At 26.3% G+C, this 22,060-nt stretch overlaps 1 protein-coding gene across 2 annotated transcripts; it reads left to right on the top strand.

Moving 5' to 3' along the window:
• The first annotated feature begins 1,255 nt into the window (after positions 1 to 1,255).
• LOC135923415 (UBX domain-containing protein 1-A-like) lies at positions 1,256 to 21,795 on the top strand. Of its 2 annotated transcripts, XM_065458143.1 has the most exons (11): positions 1,256 to 1,378; positions 1,419 to 1,472; positions 1,511 to 1,714; positions 1,756 to 1,887; positions 5,642 to 5,761; positions 14,344 to 14,415; positions 19,378 to 19,429; positions 20,356 to 20,532; positions 20,806 to 21,007; positions 21,355 to 21,437; positions 21,584 to 21,795. In XM_065458143.1, exons 1-10 carry the CDS (start codon positions 1,317 to 1,319, stop codon positions 21,420 to 21,422), a joined length of 1,143 nt encoding a protein of 380 aa, XP_065314215.1. In that variant the 5' UTR covers positions 1,256 to 1,316; the 3' UTR covers positions 21,423 to 21,437; positions 21,584 to 21,795. The 2 variants fall into 2 exon arrangements, with proteins under 2 accessions (XP_065314215.1, XP_065314216.1); XM_065458144.1 differs by lacking the exon at positions 21,355 to 21,437.
• The last annotated feature ends 265 nt before the right edge of the window (positions 21,796 to 22,060 follow it).

Genomic DNA, 22,060 nt, shown 5'->3' on the forward strand with positions numbered 1-22,060 from the left:
TAAAATCATAAGAAATATATATTTTTTTTATTTTTATAAAAATATTAAATAATAAAATAAATGGAACAATGAATTTGTTGATCCAAAAATTTTTTTTATTTATTCGATTTTTTCATTGTAATTATAAAATTTAACTAGATGCAAAAAAAAATTTAAAAAATCCCCCACTCCTTAATTAGGTGCCAGATAGGCGATTTGGTTTTTTATTTTATTATAAAATTAATTTCTTTTTTATATTTAAGATTTTTTGAAATATTAAATAATTTTTTATAAAAAAATATATAATATTGCTTACAAATTTTTAAAGGAGATGGAAATGGAAGTTAAATTTAGGGGAAATGTTACTAGAAACCTCTTTATTTCCATACAGGATTAATTTTAGGAATTGATTTTTTCCATTCATGTTATCAAAATTTCCGTTAAAATTATTTAAAAATCTTAAAACTTAATTTGATAATCTAGCAGATATTATTCTCTTAATATTGTACAAAGTTAAAAATAAAATGTTAAGATCCATACATGCCCATTAAGTTTAATTAAGTGCAATGCTAAAAAAAAATTTCACGAACAAATATGAGTAACTATATTAATTTATTATTCCCGGTCAAATTAATATACACCATATAAAGGTAGTTAAAACTATATTTATTTGATATCCATGCATTATCATATCAATATTTGATTTTGATAAAATTATTCCTGACCTACGTAGAAATAACTTCACTCATCGAGAAGTGGAGCTTGACTTTTTGCCTATTCAATAGGTATTTTAATTATCAATCGATTTATCTCTAATAACCATATATTTATATACTATAATATGTTCAATAAGAAATAACTTAAATTAAAATATATGGGCCTGAACCACGGATCTGTGATCGGGGTTCGTGCTCATTACAGATTTTAAGAGCCAACCAACCAATTAACAACACTATATAACTAATCAAGTTTCATAAATTTAAGATAACCTGTTGAGTTCACGATTCAAATTCATAACTGAGTTCACGACTCGAGTTCATAACTCTAGTTCAACATAATTCGAGTTCAAGACTCAAGTTCGGAACTCGAGTCGTAAAAATGAGTCGACTTATCGACTAAAAACTCGACTTGAGTTTTGAGTTGATTTTTTGACTAAAAACTCGACTTGAGTCGTAGTTAAGCCGATTCGGATGAGTCGTTTAACAACACTAATCTGGTTATTAGGACAGTAGAGCTATATTAGAAAAACGATGTAATTATTATAATGCAAAATATGATTTGGTTTATCATTTTATTTCGATAAAGTGCCGTCTTTTTAAGCGAATTTTTTTAAATCGATGGCCGAGGAAACTACCTCTACTGACTTATTAATGGAAATGGGATTTCCTTTGCAAAAAATGTTTTAATTTTTGATATAGTTAACTAAATTTTTTAAATAGTTTTCAGGCTATTTTGACCACAGGCAGTCAAGATATTGGCCAACTCATCACATGGTTATTTATTTAAATTTCTTTATATGATAGTTGTTTAGGATGGAAGAAAACGAAGTTTTTGAAAATGCTAATGATTCCCTACAAACTACCCTGCCATCAAAATCAACTGATCAAAAAAGTGTTGATTCATTTGATCCATCAAAATCTGCTGGTCAACAAACTCTTGATTCATTAATCAGTCAAAAGGTTGAGGATGATAAGTTAGAAAATAATAAAAAGTCTAACACATTTAAATGCAAAATGTAAGTTTTTTCTCTCAATAATTTTTTAAATTTACTTGTAGATGTCAAAAATTATTTAAAAATGATGAAATAGCAGCCATTCATGCTTCTAAAACTGGTCATGCTGATTTTGAAGAGAGTAATGAAGAATTAAAACCATTAACAGAGGAAGAAAAAAAACTTAAAGTTGAAGAGTAAAAAAATATGTTTTATGACATCTTAAATTAAATTACACATGCTGTAAAACTTCTATAAAGGTATTATTAACACATTTTATAAATTTTTGTTATGTTACAAGGCATTTTCTTTACCTAATTATCTACATAAATAGCAAAATAATTTATTTTTTAACCAAGGAATACTTACCTTAGCACAAAGTTGTATTAATATTGAGCTATCTAAAAATGATTACTACCTACCTTAAATATATATAACTCCAAAACTATACAAAACTCTTTCACTATTTTATTTGAAAATATTTATAAAATAATAAACTATATATATATTATAAAATATTTATTCTTATTGTACAATTAATGAAGAAATTTGCTTGAGGTTTTGCATTTGTCATTATATCTTCTCTATGAAGCCAAAACTGTCAAATAGTTTGCTGTTTATTAGAACTTGCCCTTTCATCCTAGCTTTTATATTACCTGATTATTAGGAGCTAATAAAGATAAACCCCCCTTTTAAACCCATTTTGGATAAATAATTAGTATACAGTTCCACAAATTATTCATTCACCCTCTCTGATATTTTTTGATATTCATATGAATTCAATCTGATAACCAATATCAATCTGATATTTACATTAATTTTTATTTTATATCTTTCTAAAATAATAAAAAAAAGGTAATAATATTCTATGTAGTGTTGTAAACATTTCTAAAAAAATTGAACACATTCAACGTTCATTGAAAAAAATTGAACCTGTTCACGTTCACTTCCAAACAAAAGGAATGAATTCACGTTCATTCAAAATTTTATAATAAATTTTTTTTTAATTTAATTTAATATAAATAAATGTTTTATATTTTTTTAACGCAATATATTAGATATTTTATTTTGATAATATAATTATAAATACAACATAATATAACAAATAAAAAGATATTTATATTATAAAAAAAATTTCTTATTAATTATATTAACATTAGTTTTAAAAATTTGATAGAGAGGAACGCTTGGCAGTAAACACACTCTTTGCAGTATTATATTTTATAAACAACTCTTAACATGGGGAATTTATTAAAAACATTTATTGTTTTGTCCTTCGCTTCAATTTTTTATAGATTTGTTGTGTGGAAGTTTTATCCATGCCATTGAAGCTTGAATACTGGATTAATAATTACAGAAAGAACTTATTGATCTTTATATATATATATATGTTCAAATCTTTAAAAAAATAAAATATATGTATAATTAATTTGAAGGTGATAGGTTTAATATCTTTTATTAATCCCATTTAATATTTCGTCTATCAATGTTTGACCATATTTTAGGCTACTAATTTTTTTATTGTTAAAATAACTATCGGTTGGCGTCATGTAGCTCAAATGCATTTTTTCTTCAAATTTAATGATTTTACTTAGTTATAATATATTATATTAGTAATTTTATAATCAAATGTCGTTTTGAATTGGAACTTGAAGAGGGCACATTTTACATTTGGTAAGTATTGAATTAGTTCCTTCAATATAGGATGTTACTGTAAAATATTTATCAAATTTGGGCCATGGTGTTAATTCATCTAATTTTGAATTCAGAATCAGATAATTATGATGAAATAATAATATCCATGCTTATACTAATCTATTAAATTAAAATATAAACAATAATATTCAAATTAATAGACTATAATAATGGCGTGTTTAAAAAATTTAAATGTGAAAAAGGAAAAACAGTTGATTATAAAATATAACTTTTTTCTTAAAAAAATTGGATTAACATTAAATTTTTCAAACAAATAAAAATAAAGTGTTTTTAATATTGAACGAACGTTAAATTCGAACGCGTTCGTCATAAAAAAAGGAACGCGTTCACGTTCAAAGTTCGTCAAAAATAAAAAGAACTAATTCATCATTTTTTTCAAAGAATGAAGTTCGTTCACTATGAACGCGCTCGTTTCCAACACGAATTTTATGTAATAAAAATAACTAAACTATAAATAAAGCATGAAATTTTTCTTTTCTCATGGCTAAGTTGAGTGTATTTTTTTTATTCCTAATATTATTCATCTCATTTAAAACATGGATAAAGTTTATGGCTCTATTTGACTCATTTTAAATTATTTTCTTACAAATATATCACATTTCTACACTTTTTTTTTAATTAGTTAGATTTTTTATATATCATTATGTTTGTTGAGTACTTACCCTATGAATTTCAGACAATTTTTGCCATAAACATTGTGTATTTATATAAAATTTATGTTAAAAATTAAGAATAGCTCAAAAGTTACAGCAGAATTGTTTTAAATTTACAGTGTGTTGGCTATACATGCTAGAATATATTTCCAGCCAAATCAGATTTTTCAAATTTAAAAATTGCCTTCAGTATATGAATTAAAATTGAAAAAATTTTTAATCCCATGGATTTCATATCCCAGTACAATATATACAATCATAAAATAACCCAAAATAATGATGATATCAGATCGTTTTTTTGGCACTCCCTAGTTAATTAAAACCAAATCATTTTATTCTTTAAATTTTCTGAACCAAGAACTAAATAAATTTTTGATAATCTGAAAAAATCTTAAATTTTTATTAGATTGGTCATCGTCCATAGTAAGTTAAAAATGAATGTCTTAAAATGATAAGGATCTTCGATTAAAAATAATAGATTATTTATTAACTGATTATGATTAGTGTTGTTAAATGGCTCGATTTGAGCTTATTTTTAAAAACTGCTAACTCAATATTTTATTTAGAAAAATATTAAGCCTTTAGATTACATTAATAGTTGTCCAAACCTTTGTGTTATCTGTGAACAAAATCTTCAGGCTTGCTAATATTTTTTTGGGTGAGTTAGACATTTTTAAAACTCAAATCAAGCCATTTAACAAGACTAATTGTGATTACCAAAATGGAAGCAAAAAAATTTGAAACATGGTCGGCGAAAATCTCTTTGTCTGCATGAATTCATTTATTTGTAAAAATTATTATTTTAAGAAATTTGTAATTTTATTTTTGGATACCTTGAACTTTCAACTTTTGAAAAGGGTTCGGATTCAGCAAAAACACTAGTGTTCGGGCTCACATCCCTGATATTCATTATATTGTCAATGAATTGATTATTTCATCAAATATTTTATAACAATTTTTTAGAAAAGCTTTTATTCGTTAAAATATTTATGTATATTCATTTTTTAGACATATTATTTGTTGGCCGCACAAATTATTGAAAGAAAATTAGACAGTTAAACAATAAAGTGATTTCTTATAAAAATTGTAAATACTTTTCTTATCATTTAAAAATATTATTTCAAATTTAAGAGACCAGTGTAACAAAAATTTAAATATTTTATTTTTTTTACCTTACTATCTTTAGTGATGACTTCAAATTTTAATATTTAAATTGATTTAGTTTTTAATTAATAAATAATTAGTTTATATCTGAAAGAGGTAAAAATATAAAATTTTTGACTTTTAACCTTAATCTCAGGTAATATAAAAGCTAGAATCATATTTTGTTTCTGTTCTAACTATAGTATATATATCAAATTTTTTCGGATTTGAAAGAGTTGGTTGGGAGAGGTGCGTTATATGATTTCTTTAATGGTCATAAACGATTTTTTCGTAAACGTTTTATATATAATATCTAATAGGAATAACTATATTGGCCTTGGAAATGGTCACCTTTGGAAGTTTTACTGAATTAAAGAATGTAAAGTTATAAAATAATTTCGTCATAAATCATTTCACAATTGTAATGTTATTTTAATAGATTACAAAAAACTTTAGAGAAACGCAGATTAGAAAAAGAGAAAGAAGAAGAAGAAGAATCCAGAAAAAGAGAACAACAAAGGAGGAAGCAAGGCAAAGAATTTTTAACTATCAAAGAAAAGTAATTATTTATATATAGTAAAACTTATTTAATTTGGGTTTTTGTTTTCGGGCAATTCCCTAATTTGACCAAAATATTTAGTCTCAATCATATTCCTATTAACTACTATGTATTAAAAAAATGCGATGCCCAAATTAGTCAGGTTTTGCTGCAGTCAAACTTGTCAAGGCATTTTTTAATAGGAATTTGATTGGGACACAAATTTTTTTTTAGGAAATTGCCCATCAAGAGTTCAAATTAGACAGGTTTGACTGTATATATACAATTTTAGAACTTTGTCCAAAACATTAAATATTTGAATTTTTTGTTTTTTTTATGAATTTAAAATAAGATTTAACTTATATTTTGAATTCATTTAAACTATGAACCATTTATATTTAATTTTTAATAATAAAAAAAAATATATTAAAATTTTGTGCCTCTTTTTTCTACACCCATTTTAAGCACACTCTCTCTAAAATCAATGATTACCTGGAAAATCAGCTAACCCTGCATTCATAGTTAGCGTGGATTAGCTGCGAAGTATACAATAATTCTTCTGTTTACTTATTGGCGAATTTTCGCTAACTGTGAATGCAGGGTAATAAATATCACTAACTTATTTTTGAAATACGTTGACTCATAAAATGTTTTATTCGAAAATTTTTGTTCCTTCCTTTCGCTTAATTATCCCCATTTTATCTCTTTTCCTTTGATTTTTGTCTAATCGAAAATCGACCTCATTTCTTTTTTAAGTAGAAACTATTACCGCTTCCATACATAATATAATTTTTACCTACCAATATTCACTGTTTCTGAAATGACACACAATAAAGTTATATAAAACCCATTAAGTTTCCTCAGGGGTCAGTAACATTTTAAAAGCGTGAAACGTTTAAGCATCCCAAATCTACCTTCCACTACACCTATTAGATAGAAAAAGGATATAAACATATATATTGCAAACTTGGTGATATAATAGATAGGGTACAGTAGTGTTTTATGAATAGAATGCTGTAGAGATATGAATTACCTTCATGGCTATTTAAGTTTAAGATTGGAAGGATCAGCAGACTTCAACGATATTATCCTTGTAGAGGGTCCGCCCCAATTAGTAAAACATTTGAGCAAGTAGCCGGGTTCGATTCAAGCGTAATATAATTTAAGTAGGTGGTTCAATTGATAAAAAAAAATTATATTTTTAAATCAAAATTAAAAAACTAGACATAAATTTAGTATAAAAATTAGAATTTTTATTTTATTTATGGGCAAAATATATTTGAAAATATAAAACATAGTCATGTATCAATTTAAAAAAAATTATTTAGACGTATTAGCATAATTCTTCCATGAGTTGTTCGCTCATCCTCGATTAGTGATAGAATGAATTTCAAATGTGAAAAAGATCCTTCAACACTAATATTATATATATTTATGTGAAAATATAATAAATTAACTTGGGTTGCAGGAATAGCAAATAAGATTACGAATAAAATATATAAATCAGGGTACTGCAGTTTAGCAGCTAAAAATGCAAAATATTTTCCTTCTTATCCAATCTTTTAAAATCGCCCAAATTCAATCATTATCGTTCCAATACTTTTCTCTGCAATCGTTGGCCTTCTTTTAAGTATTTTCTCCTCCCTTTCTTTAAGTTGTATCAATTTCTCTAAATCATCCTGTTCAATAACTTCACCCGAACTATTATCATTAGAAAAAATGAGCGTGGATATAGGTTTAATTTTACTCTCTAAATTAACAAAATACCTTTTCGCTCATTGATTTGTTCTAGGAAACAAAAACAACATTCTTTGAATGTGTTCAGTAACTAGAGTCCAAATCTAATCTAATTTCATATTGCTTTATACTATTGATATTTATTTTTACAGCAAGGGGATGTTACTAAAAATTTTCTTAGTATTTTGTTAAGGATTCGGCAAAAAAACACTAAATATTATATTCATTATTTCATATTGAATTTATAATCTAAATCTATGTTTTCCAAAAAACATCACAATTATCAAATCGGTAGATGACTGTAATAAAATAACAATGTTTATTGCGCAATTAGATAAACATGGTGTATTTGGTAATTTTGCTATAAGAAATTGATGTATTAACATTAGTCATCATATCCCTAACTACTGGATCTCAGAAATTCAGCGTCAGAAAATAAATTAAATGCTAAACTATATATAGGTAGATGCGACCTATATTTTAAAATTTAACTCCTTTTATGATAGAACTTGGTCGTAAATATGATTTTTCTATATATAGAAAAAACGAATATCTATTTTCAGAACCAGTTCTGATATCCATCATTATTCCTCTTTAATGTGAAATGAAACCCTCATTAGTGCATATCATTATGGGTATGGTGGCTAAGATATACGTCAGTTTAAATAATACTTATTATTTTTGGGGAGATTATCCATAAATATTAATGCCACAAACTGTCAACTTAATTCTAATTTATCTACATCCTTCAATATCATCAGAGTAAATTAGCCAACTATGTTATTTTGGCAATTCCATTATCTGATATATTTTCAGAATAATTTTGTGTTAAAAAAATTATTAAAGAAATGAGTGTTTTATGTTTAAAAATATTTTTCTAATTTAAGTTTAATGATATATAATAATTTAAAAAAAGTTATTTTATAATATTCTGCTGTGGTTGTATATAGTGTTGTTAAAAAGTCGAGTTCTTACGACTTGCGACTCGAGTCGTAGTCGTAAAAAACGGCTCCGACTCAAGCCGATCAAGGAGCCGCATGAGTCGGCTCACTTAGTCGGCTCGCTTAGTCGGCTCGCTTAGTCGGCTCGCTTAGTCGGCTCGCTTAGTCGGCTCACTTAGTCGGCTCGCTTAGTCGGCTCACTTAGTCGGCTCGCTTAGTCGGCTCACTTAGTCGGCTCAGAGGGTAGCTTGAGTTTATTTTAAATTTAGAGCCAAAAATTATTTTAAAGTTATTGAGAAATTTTAAATAATAATGTAGAATTTTATTTATTTATTTTTAGTAAAATAATTTATTTTATTTATATTTTATTTAATGCAAATAATATGTTTTGATTTGATTATAATAAAAATGGATTTATTAAATAAAAAAAAATTAATATTTTTGAGCTAAAAATTTTAAGAAAAAAATATTTTTGAAACATATTTTGCTAATTTTTTGAAGAAATTTAATTCTTTTGTTTTATCATAAAATTTTATTCTTTTTTTGATTATATCATAAATAAATAATCTTTTAGGTCAAATCTTCTATAGTTTTTTTTATATTATTTTTATAAATATATCTATATTTTAAGTTTATTATTAGAGGTGGCTTTTTCTAAATATTTTTTTAATAAATATATTTATATTTTAAGAATATTAAAAGAGGTGGTTTTTCTAAATTATTTTTTTATTAATATTTATGTCAAACTTTTTTTTAATGCCGCAATTGTCATATGCGTTATTTTTTAAGATTTTTGGACACAAAAGGGTTATAATATAATTTATATTGTAAAGATATTATATTATAAATTCAATGAAGATGTTCCCTGGAAAAATGATAATTATCATAATAGGTAGGTATATTTTTGAACATATAAGATTTTTTTGTGACGCTAATGGGCAAAAATATGTTTCTTTAACTGGTAAAATTTAATGTAGATGTACCCTAGATAAATGACAATTGTCATAATAGTTATTTTTAAAGTTTTTCGAATTTTTTTGACGTAAATGGGCTAAAATAAGCATTGCTAACATGTTAAAATAAAATTTAAGTGAAGATGTACCCTAGATAAGTGACAATTGTCATAATCGTTGAAGTTTTTCGAATTTTTTTGACGTAAATGGGCTAAAATAAGCATTGCTAACATGTTTAAATAAAATTTTAGTGAAGATGTACGATAGATAAGTGACAATTGTCATAATCGTTGTTTTTAAAGTTTTTCGAATTTTTTTGACGTAAATGGGCTAAAATAAGCATTGCTAACATGTTTAAATAAAATTTAAGTGAAGATGTACCCTAGATAAGTGACAATTGTCATAATCGTTTTTTTTAAAGTTTTTCGAATTTTTTTGACGTAAATGAGCTAAAATAAGCATTGCTAACATATTTAAATAAAATTTTAGTGAAGATGTACGATAGATAAGTGACAATTGTCATAATCGTTGTTTTTAAAGTTTTTCGAATTTTTTTGACGTAAATGGGCTAAAATAAGCACTGCTAACATGTTTAAATAAAATTTTAGTGGAGATGTACCATAGATAAGTCACAATTGTCATAATCTTTGTCTTTAAAGTTTTTTGAATTTTTTTGTCGTAAATGGGCTAAAATAAGCATTGCTAACATGTTTAAATAAAATTTTAGTGAAGATGTACCCTAGATAAGTGACAATTGTCATAATCGTTGTTTTTAAAGTTTTTCGAATTTTTTTGACGTAAATGGGCTAAAATAAGCATTGCTAACATGTTTAAATAAAATTTTAGTGGAGATGTATCATTGATAAGTGACAATTGTCATAATCTTTGTCTTTAAAGTTTTTCGAATTTTTTTGACGTAAATGGGCTAAAATAAGCATTGCTAACATGTTTAAATAAAATTTTAGTGGAGATGTACCATAGATAAGTGACAATTGTCATAATCGTTGTTTTTAAAGTTTTTCGAATTTTTTTGACGTAATTGGGCTAAAATAAGCATTGCTAACATTATTAAATAAAATTTTAGTGGAGATGTACCATAGATAAGTGACAATTGTCATAATCGTTGTTTTTAAAGTTTTTCGAATTTTTTTGACGTAAATGGGCTAAAATAAGCATTGCTAACATGTTTAAATAAAATTTTAGTGGAGATGTACCATAGATAAGTGACAATTGTCATAATCGTTGTTTTTAAAGTTTTTCGAATTTTATTGACGTAATTGGGCTAAAATAAGCATTGCTAACATTATTAAATAAAATTTTAGTGGAGATGTACCATAGATAAGTGACAATTGTCATAATCGTTGTTTTTCAAGTTTTCGAATTTTTTTGACGTAATTGGGCTAAAATAAGCATTGCTAACATTATTAAATAAAATTTTAGTGGAGATGTACCATAGATAAGTGACAATTGTCATAATCGTTGTTTTTAAAGGAATTTTTTTGACGTAATTGGGCTAAAATAAGCATTGCTAACATGTTTAAATAAAAATTTAGTGAAGATGTACTAAGAAAATCATAATATTTTTTAAATTTTTGTCAATTTTTCTTTAACTTTTATTTATTTTAGTTATTCCTTTTTAATTTATTTCTATTTTTTATTAATATTTATGTCAAACTTTTTTTTAATGCGACAATTGTCAGCAATGCTTATTTTAGCTCAATTACGTCAAAAAAATTCCTTTAAAAACAACGATTATGACAATTGTCACTTATCTATGGTACATCTCCACTAAAATTTTATTTAAACATGTTAGCAATGCTTATTTTAGCTCAATTACGTCAAAAAAATTCGAAAAACTTTAAAAACAACGATTATGACAATTGTCACTTATCTATGGTACATCTTCACTAAAATTTTATTTAAACATGTTAGCAATGCTTATTTTAGCCCATTTACGTCAAAAAAATTCAAAAAACTTTAAAAACAACGATTTTATGACAATTGTCACTTATCTAGGGTACATCTTCACTAAAATTTTATTTAAACATGTTAGCAATGCTTATTTTAGCCCATTTACGTCAAAAAAATTCGAAACTCTTTAAAAACAACGATTATGACAATTGTCACTTATCTATCGTACATCTTCACTAAAATTTTATTTAAATATGTTAGCAATGCTTATATTAGCTCATTTACGTCAAAAAAATTCGAAACTCTTTAAAAACAACGATTATGACAATTGTCACTTATCTAGGGTACATCTTCACTTAAATTTTATTTAAACATGTTAGCAATGCTTATTTTAGCCCATTTACGTCAAAAAAATTCGAAAAACTTTAAAAACAACGATTATGACAATTGTCACTTATCTATCGTACATCTTCACTAAAATTTTATTTTAACATGTTAGCAATGCTTATTTTAGCCCATTTACGTCAAAAAAATTCGAAAAACTTTAAAAACAACGATTATGACAATTGTCACTTATCTATGGTACATCTTCACTAAAATTTTATTTAAACATGTTAGCAATGCTTATTTTAGCCCATTTACGACAAAAAAATTCAAAAAACTTTAAAGACAAAGATTATGACAATTGTGACTTATCTATGGTACATCTCCACTAAAATTTTATTTAAACATGTTAGCAGTGCTTATTTTAGCCCATTTACGTCAAAAAAATTCGAAAAACTTTAAAAACAACGATTATGACAATTGTCACTTATCTATCGTACATCTTCACTAAAATTTTATTTAAATATGTTAGCAATGCTTATTTTAGCTCATTTACGTCAAAAAAATTCGAAAAACTTTAAAAAAAACGATTATGACAATTGTCACTTATCTAGGGTACATCTTCACTTAAATTTTATTTAAACATGTTAGCAATGCTTATTTTAGCCCATTTACGTCAAAAAAATTCGAAAAACTTTAAAAACAACGATTATGACAATTGTCACTTATCTATCGTACATCTTCACTAAAATTTTATTTAAACATGTTAGCAATGCTTATTTTAGCCCATTTACGTCAAAAAAATTCGAAAAACTTCAACGATTATGACAATTGTCACTTATCTAGGGTACATCTTCACTTAAATTTTATTTTAACATGTTAGCAATGCTTATTTTAGCCCATTTACGTCAAAAAAATTCGAAAAACTTTAAAAATAACTATTATGACAATTGTCATTTATCTAGGGTACATCTACATTAAATTTTACCAGTTAAAGAAACATATTTTTGCCCATTAGCGTCACAAAAAAATCTTATATGTTCAAAAATATACCTACCTATTATGATAATTATCATTTTTCCAGGGAACATCTTCATTGAATTTATAATATAATATCTTTACAATATAAATTATATTATAACCCTTTTGTGTCCAAAAATCTTAAAAAATAACGCATATGACAATTGCGGCATTAAAAAAAAGTTTGACATAAATATTAATAAAAAAATAATTTAGAAAAACCACCTCTTTTAATATTCTTAAAATATAAATATATTTATTAAAAAAATATTTAGAAAAAGCCACCTCTAATAATAAACTTAAAATATAGATATATTTATGAAAATAATATAAAAAAACTATAGAAGATTTGACCTAAAAGATTATTTATTTATGATAAAATTAACAAAAGTATTTCTTAAAAAAGTTAAAAATTAATAAAAAATCAACAAAATATGTTTCAATATTTTTGTTCAAAAATTATTTTTTGCTTAAAATTTTTAGCTCGACAAAAATATGAATTTTTTTTTATTTAAAAAAAATCAAATAAATAAATCCATTTTTATTATAAGATCAAAACATATTAATAAAAGTTAAAAAAATTTTTTGTTTGATAATAATAAAATATTAACATTAAATATAAATAAAATAAATTATTCACTAAAAATAAATAAATAAAATTCTACATTATTATTTAAAATATCTCAATAACATAAAAATAAATTTTGACTCTAAATTTAAATTAAACTCAAGCTAACCTCTGAGTCCACTAAGTGAGCCGACTAAGTGAGCCGACTAAGTGAGCCGACTAAGCGAGCCATAAATGAGCCGACTAAGCGAGCCGACTAAGTGAGCCGACTAAGCGAGCCGACTAAGTGAGCCGACTAAGCGAGCCGACTAAATGAGCCGACTAAGCGAGCCGACTAAGCGAGCCGACTAATGCGGCTCATTTAGTCGACTCGAGTCTGAGCTGTTTTATCGACTAGAAACTAGGCTCGAGTCATAGCTAAGTCGACTCGGCTTAGCCGTTTAACAACACTAGTTGTATATTAATATTTTAAGGTGTATTTTTCTTGAGGCAACACTAAGCTTATGAATTTCAACATCGTAATTCATAGCCGTCGACAGCAATAATACAATATTATTTAATTGATTTAAATATGATTACAGCATCAATTTTAGTAATGAACAAATAATTTAATATTGATCACATAATAATATTTCAAAAATACACTAAAATTGATAAAATGTGTTCTTAAATCGATTCGCTTAGATATTTGTATCAGAGGTTACACTTAACGGATAATTTGGATTCATCTTTTAAGGAAATTAATATTGGATTGGGAGTCCAGCTAGATGTCGAAAACTTCGTCTTCTCGAACATACCCTTAGAATTCTTTTCCGTTTTGTCTCATATTAAATCAGCGAAATGACTCGAATGCTGATGAAATTTGAAACATTTATCAAGCCCGATTCAAGGCATATATTATATTCAAAATCGGGGAATTACTTATGCAAAAATTTAAATTTAAGAACTAAACAAACTCTTCATGTTATCTCTCACATATGTATTAGTTGAGTGAAAAATAAATTCCCTCCATTTTTAAGCTTTGGGCTTGATTCTAAGGTTGTGCTTAGTTGCTGCAACAAAATTTTAATTATTAATTATTAAATTGTTATTATCAGTATATATTATTTAAAAAAATTGAAATATTTAAATTTTTTTATATTACATTAGGATAAGGGAACAAGAATTGCTCAAAATGGCGGATGAAAGGAAAAGGGAAAAAATGGAAGATCAAATGGCCAAGTTATTTTAGATTTTTATGAAAATAAAGATAGAGTTTTAAAATTGTTGCTGTTTTATTGCCCGCAGGGACGTCACTATTTTTTTCCCCGGGCTTCGATCGGGTTTCTTTTTAACATCTTATATCCTTTTAATTAAAATTAACAAACCTTGATTTAGTATTCAAATTCTTACATTTTTCGATCTATTATGTATATATACATATATGTTGTAAAAAACATATATAATGAAGGTCAAATAGAAGACATTTTTTTAAGCAATGATAAAATTTATATATGTAAAAAGGATATACAAAAAAAATAAAATAAGTAAAAGGATTATTAAAAAAAGTTATGTAAGCTCCTTAGGAAGGAGGCTTCCAATGAAACAGGTGTAATTCGATTTATGAATAGCAATGGAGAGTCTTTGCTTAAGGTAAAAACCTTACCTAGTTTCATCAGTGGTTTTACGAATAATAGAACCGAGTTCCTTGAAGGTAAAAGCATGGCTGCCAAATTCGGTTAATGTAGAAGAGATTATAGGTATAAAAATGTGTTCATTGTATATTTCTGGATATTTATTAATTTTGGATAGCTCTTTGATGTCCAAGATGTTTTTGCTAAGATGTAAGGGCTTGGGGATTTATACAGGAATAGTCCCAATCTAGAAATTGACCTCTCTTAAGGGGTATCAAATTCTAGATCTCCATAGATCTAATGCCTTAGTATACGACGAATCGTCCACAGGAGAGTGAACGGTAATAATTGGTGTTAATAATCAACTTGAGATAAAGAATGTTAAAGCTAAGTCAGAAGATCTGATGCCAAAACCGTGAATTTTTTTGGGAGAGTTGCTTGAGTCCAAACATGTCTTCGGTAAGTACCTTGATTCCCGTTTCATATACTTCCAAAGGGCCAGGATATTTTAAACAGGAGTAATCCTTAGAGTGTAAAGAATGCGCGGTATATTAAAAGCTGTTCAACAAAAAAAAGAGAGGAAAGGAGGAAAAGCAGTGGCCCCTACACTTTCTGAGCGAATGAAGCAGAATACCCCCCTGAAAAGAGTAATAATTACATTCCACATTTTGGCCATCTTATAAAGATTTCTAAACTTCAACATTTCTTCGAAAATTTGACTTGAATTTAAATTGTAAAATTCACAGATATCCTCGATATCTTTTTAATAATTGATTTTTCTGCCATTCCCTTTGGCGTTAAAAATGATGTTTGATGTAAAAATTTCATCTAATCATCATTAAATCTTTCGTTAAACTGCATAATAATTAAATCGAGTGCAGTATAAAACACACCTATTTTAAAGCTAAAAAAATTTCTATATTTAATGATGAAAGTATATATACCTCTCCTTTTTGGATTGTAATGTTTGAAGTCTAGAACTTTCAAAATCAAAAGGTAGATTTTTCTCTTTCACAAAATCTTGTGCCTTTGAAAAAACATCCAAAAATTCAGTGTTATTATCTATTAGATTAAAAAATAATTAAGACAATAATTTATATTATACTTCTCAAATTAATCAAGCAATCTTTTGCCAATTGAATTTGATTTATTGCAAACCCTAATCCTTCGAAATGGTTTGCAATTTTGTACAAGCCAAAATATTTTATCCAAAACACAAAGTGATAAGATAAAATCAAATTTTTCTATTCTAAAGACTATAGAACGCCATAATGGAAGTGGCAGGATCTTCAGAATCCTTTAAAGCTGCCCTCAAGGCATCATAAAGTAGAAAAAATTTTACAATAGCTTTATATGACGATAGCCAGCTTCTAAATGAAAAAAACATTTTAAATCTAAATAAATAAAATACTATTACCGAGTGGTTCTTGATGCGTAGAAATCGTTGCGATTTTTTCAGACCATTACACTGACATTTTTTGAGTATCTCATATCTTTTTACACCATTAAAATAGATATAAATCTCATCTAGTATTCCTAGAACATTTCGAAGTTCTTTAATTGATTGGCATAATTGAACAATGATTAAATTTAATCGATGACAATAAGGCATAAAAGCTGCCTTTGGCGCCTCTGCTTTAATCAAGGCCTGCACACTATTGATTCTTCCACTCATGTTTGAGGCGCCATCATAACTTTGCCCTACTTGAAATTCAAGGGGTAAATTAATCGAGCCGAGTTTGGATATTATATTATGCTTAATATCGAGACCTGTTATATTTCCCCTACAATATATGTCAATCAGTCTTTCAACAGGCTTCGGCGTCTCACTATTTTCAACATATCTTACTATCAAAGCTATTGCTTCTGATTTTGAAACATCATATGTGCCATCAACTATGATTGAAAAGCACCTGTTAAATGATTTTGAATTTTTTTATAACCATATTTTTCATGATTTCAATGAGAATATTTATGTTATTATATGATAATAAATTTGAATATAATTTCGTTTTTAATCCCTTTTTCTTTCTTCATTTTGTTGTATATACATTTTTAGTACAGGTTCAGAATCTGCAATAAGCTTAATAAGGGCCATCATATTGTCTTCTTGTTGCCTGTTCCCCTAGAAGGCTTGGTTACGAGATATTAAATAATCTAAACATCTTATTTTAATTCTTATGATAGAACGGTTATTATCTACACATTCTTTCTGGGGTGTTAAAAATTATAATATTGAATTTTTATTGTGAGAAAGCCTTCCATAATCGGCTATCATATGTGCCTGTGAAGATTCATGCAGAATAATATCACGATTAATATTCTGCCATTTATCTAGACCTTCACATGTCCATTTTGAATTTGTGTGTAGACCTCCAAATAAGAGACATGTTAAGCAAAACCCTATATTCATTTTAATACTATAAGTAATCCAGTTTCTAATCATCTCTTATATTATGCGATTTGCAATTTTTAATTAGGCATTTGTATTTTTTTTGGTTAATATTTTTAGGCATATTATAAAATTGGAAAAATAATTTATGACAAGAAATCTCGGATAACAACTTAATTTACTAAACATCGACCAAAGTTTCCGTCAATTTATATTAAATTAAATATTAAGTTGGGAGGGGGGGGGGTCTTATTATTACATTTATAAACCAGAAATCACTTGATCATGGTGGATGTAACAAAACAGTAAAAGAATTAAATAATTAAAAAAGTACCCCCACTCAAATTTACTTAAGCAGTTGCTTCGGACCCCCCCCCCGTTGTAGGGGCCACTGAGGAAAAGGATATCACACAATTTGATAAGAGTCTCATGGGTTGAATCCAGAACGGTGCAAACAGCTGAGTTGCCTCCAACCGATGATCCTAAGTGAATTAGTTGATCTTGAAAGAGTTTTTCATTGAGCATTATAATTGTTATAGTATCAAAGAGTGTTAGATATTTGATATTGGATAAAAATATTTGAATGAAAACATTACAAAAGTAATAAAAAATGTCACTTTTTTTCCTACACAAGATTTAATAAACTTCGCAAGGCAATAGAATTCTTAGCACACTTTGATAAAATGTCATGCAACAAATATAAATAACTGTAGCCATTTTAAACATTATATGAAAGAAGAAATTAATAAGGAAAAATAGTAATCTTAACCAAATAAAAATTAGGACATGATTTAAGGTAGATAAGCAATAATGGGTGAATAATTGTAAAATAATTAATTGCTTGAAAGATTATTATCCATTTTTAATTTTATATAAACATCCAGGTAATACACATTAGTACTTAAAAAGGAACTATTTTCTCTTCCCAAGTTTTAAACAATAGCGGCACATTTTATATTAAATTTTAGATTGTTAAAATTTATTTAAAAATATTTCTTTCCATATTAATATTTGTCACTATTTTTAGAAAAGCTTGATCTGGGCACTAAGACATCTGGGCCTTCTCAGCCTATATTAGGTTATACCCATATAGTGGATTAGGAGAAAATAGTGCCTAAATTTTCGCGCACAGTCTCAACAAGGATATCTTTTTGATAAAGATTATTAATGATTTAAAAGGCAAAAAATTCTTAGTAGCTCTCTCTTTGACCAAAGATCATACTACAAATTTAATTCTCTGGTGTCATTTTAAGCAATCTTTGATAGGAAGCATTATGTGAAAATTTGTTGTTAATTAAATCAACAATTCTTAAAGGATAATTATGTGGTAATTTATAGCGTCCTCTTAGAGAGCATGATGAAAGCCAACATGATATTCGAGGGAATTATTGTGACAGAGTGGCTCGAGCCCCATGAAAATTTTTTATATCTGAAATAATTAACATTTAATATAAAATAACAATGTTTTAAAGTGCCGATATTGTTCAAACATGATTCAAATTTTTAAGTGCATGAGCCCTGTGCCTTCCATAGTGACGTTATTTCTGGAGACTACTACTTATTGATTTTTAATGTTATGAATTCTCTCTATCTATTTATTCTTGAAAAATATATCATTTATTATAGAAATATTTTTTTTTAGTTAAATTTAAAATGGCGATTATAGAAAAATAAAATTTCTATTGCATAAATATGTAAACGTTAATCATGGATAATCGGATTTACATTAAATTTAGAGTTTGTTTTCTGTAATATTCGAAATAGCGATTAAAATAGTTTATCAGTAGATTTAAGTTTCAAACTTCTTGTAATTTTTGTAAATTAAATTACCCATAAAATTTTAATATAATATAGTGAATAGATTCTGTTTATAATATTGCAAATAAAATGTCCTCAGTTTTTTTTAATAATTAAATATAATATTATTATGATCATTTTTTCCTTTCTAATTACCATCTTTTTTAAAAAATAAATTAACTATAGTATTGGATTTGAGTAAGTCACATTTCAATTAATGTAATTGTTGAGAAGTCCCGTAACAATCTTAATATTAATAATGCTTTTTAACTAATTACATTTTGGGCAGTATGTTACTTTAGATAATACCTTATGCAATATCGAGTTAAAATTGTCTTTTCCTCTTATTAAATTCATGATTTTCATATTTTTATATGACAGACAACGCATCAAAGATTTGATAGAGAGGGATAAAATGGACCGAATGAAAAAGGTTAATCATTTTTTGACACTTTTTATTTTAGATATATATTTTTAGTAACAGGAGGGAGGAGGTCAGATATTATAGATTATTAATTTTTAAATATTATACATAGGAGTTGGGTTTAAACCATTAACGGTCACGTCATTAGGTCCTGTGATTTAAGCTTAATTTTGAGTACTCTCAAAAAACGCTTCGCTTAAATATAAAATAGTACAGGCTTTCACCACGCATAGCGAATCCAATACATTAAGTTGTACGCTTTAAAAAAAGAAGGTGTCGAGACCTACTAATTTACATTTCGATTCTGATATTTGAATACCCCTGACGACTAATAGACAATTAAATATAAATATTTGTATGACTTATTTATTTTTAATAAATCCCAATAAGATAGCTTTATTGAAGCGCTATTTTATTTTGTAATTTATTTTTGATAGTTGGAAACTCGATTTGTAATTGTCATTTTGTAAAGATTATATTATATAGATGGGAATGCTCAATATTGGAAGTTAATTTTAAAAAATCCATTTATAGCAAAATTTTAATTGATCTTTTCACAATTATAAGAAAAACTTAATTTTATGAGATTCGAAATATTAGAATTCCAATAACATTTTAACACGAACGACCACTCACCCGTTGTTTTACAAAATTTTAATCCGCTCCCCCACGAATAATTTTTTAATTAACCCTCCCACTCATTTATCTAAGAATTGATTTTAACTCGCTTGCTTGCTCAATTATAAAAAATTATTTTATTGGTTGGCTTAGTTTAGCCCTTCATTTATTTTATATATGCTTTTACTTAAACTTATAAAATATGCAATATTATGAAATAACCATATTATTTTTTGTTGTAAACCTCTATTTCAAACATTAATCATTTTTTATAAGATGTTAATAATTTTATTATATAAATTTTAAAAAAATCATAGTTTAATTATATCGAGTCTGATCAAGTCAATCCTATTGATTCTCTCAACAATTGTCCTTCCACCAATAGTTACAATCATGAATCTGTCAAAGAAAATCAACAAATTACCGAAAATGACGATATAGTATTCAGAGGCAACGGTTTGGATAAGAAGGAGTACGACAAATGTGATTTACAGGTTAAAAAAATTCTTAAATTAAATTTTACTAAGTAATGAAGGTGGAAATTAAGGAAAGGGAATGGTGTAAATGGCAATTTTTGTGATTTTCCCTTATTTTTTAATTATAATTTTTGCATAAAACGGATTTAATTTTTTTAATATAAATTTCTTTTTTGGAATGCATAAATTTGTTTGGATAGACTTCCATAACTGTCCCGTGATTACCACGCTGCATAAGGTGGGAAAAGAAATAGGATAATCATAAAAAAAATATTATCGTTATTAAAATAGATCCGAATGATAGACGGGAAAATTTTGAAACACAGTTTTGGTGCTAAGGAGGAATTAGCGGCGGTGAGACTTTTTGTTTTAATGAATTCGACTCATAATTTTGATGACACGGCTCAATCTCCTCTTCCCGTTAGCCTTATGACCCCCTTTCCAAAGAGGGTATTTTCAGAAGGGGACATGTCGAAACCATTATCTGAACTGGGTAAGAAATCAGAAATTCATATTTTTTACCCACCCGTCCATTTTTAAAAAATTTAATACGCTTGCCAGTCCTTTTTTTTAAATTTACCTGCACGCACATTTATCTAAAATTTTGTTTAACCCGCCCGTCCAATTTTTATTATTTTAATGATTTGTTTGGTTCTTTATTTATTTTTAATGTATTTTTTCTTTAAACTTATAAAATATGCAATATTATGAAATAAAATAGAATAAATAGACGTCTGTTCTGCTCATTTTGCTCGAAAAATATTTAAAATTCACCCATTAATTTTTTAAAAGTATTTTTTAACCTGCCCACTCACCCGCTTGATATTTAAATTTTTTTAGAAAGCTTGCTCACGCTCTCACATAGAATAAGCGGGCGGGCTAAAAACATGACCATTGCAGACCTTTAATAGAGATTTCATTAAGTATATTTTATCTAATTATATTTATTTATTAACCCTCTGATAATAATAATGTTTGCAACAATAAAATATTTATATGATTAAAACAACATATATTTTATGTATAGTTTTAGAAATAATATAAAATAATGTTTTAATATTATTTCAAGGCTTGGTTCCGAAAGCAGTTTTGACTGTCACAAGACAAAAAGCTTGAATTCTCAAAGATTTTTCAAATTATATTGATAATTTTTAAATATTTTGTGGGAAACATGTCTATTTTTGAAATATATATTTTATTTATATAGTTTATACATTTTGATATATTATTATATTGATACTGAAACTAAAAATATATTTCAATGTTTTCCATTCAATAAAAGTGATGACTTCTTTTTAATTCAAAATTTTTTCCTATCTTCAGAATTTATACTTTAAATTTTAAGATATTTTTCTTGATATCCATAAATGAAATTTATTAATACAATTTTTTTTGAAAATAATAGTTTCCTATTGTGAGGTTAGAAAATAAATTAGACTGAGCTGGATTAGCTTTAAGCAAGATAAATAATTAAATTGAATTATAATAGTAATTTGGGTTAATAAACCATTAATTATATATGCGATTCATATTTAGAAACCTTATA

This window comes from Gordionus sp. m RMFG-2023, chromosome 2 (assembly GCF_954871325.1).
Source record: "Gordionus sp. m RMFG-2023 chromosome 2, tfGorSpeb1-WG-v2, whole genome shotgun sequence".
Taxonomy (NCBI): domain Eukaryota; kingdom Metazoa; phylum Nematomorpha; class Gordioida; order Chordodea; family Parachordodidae; genus Gordionus; species Gordionus sp. m RMFG-2023.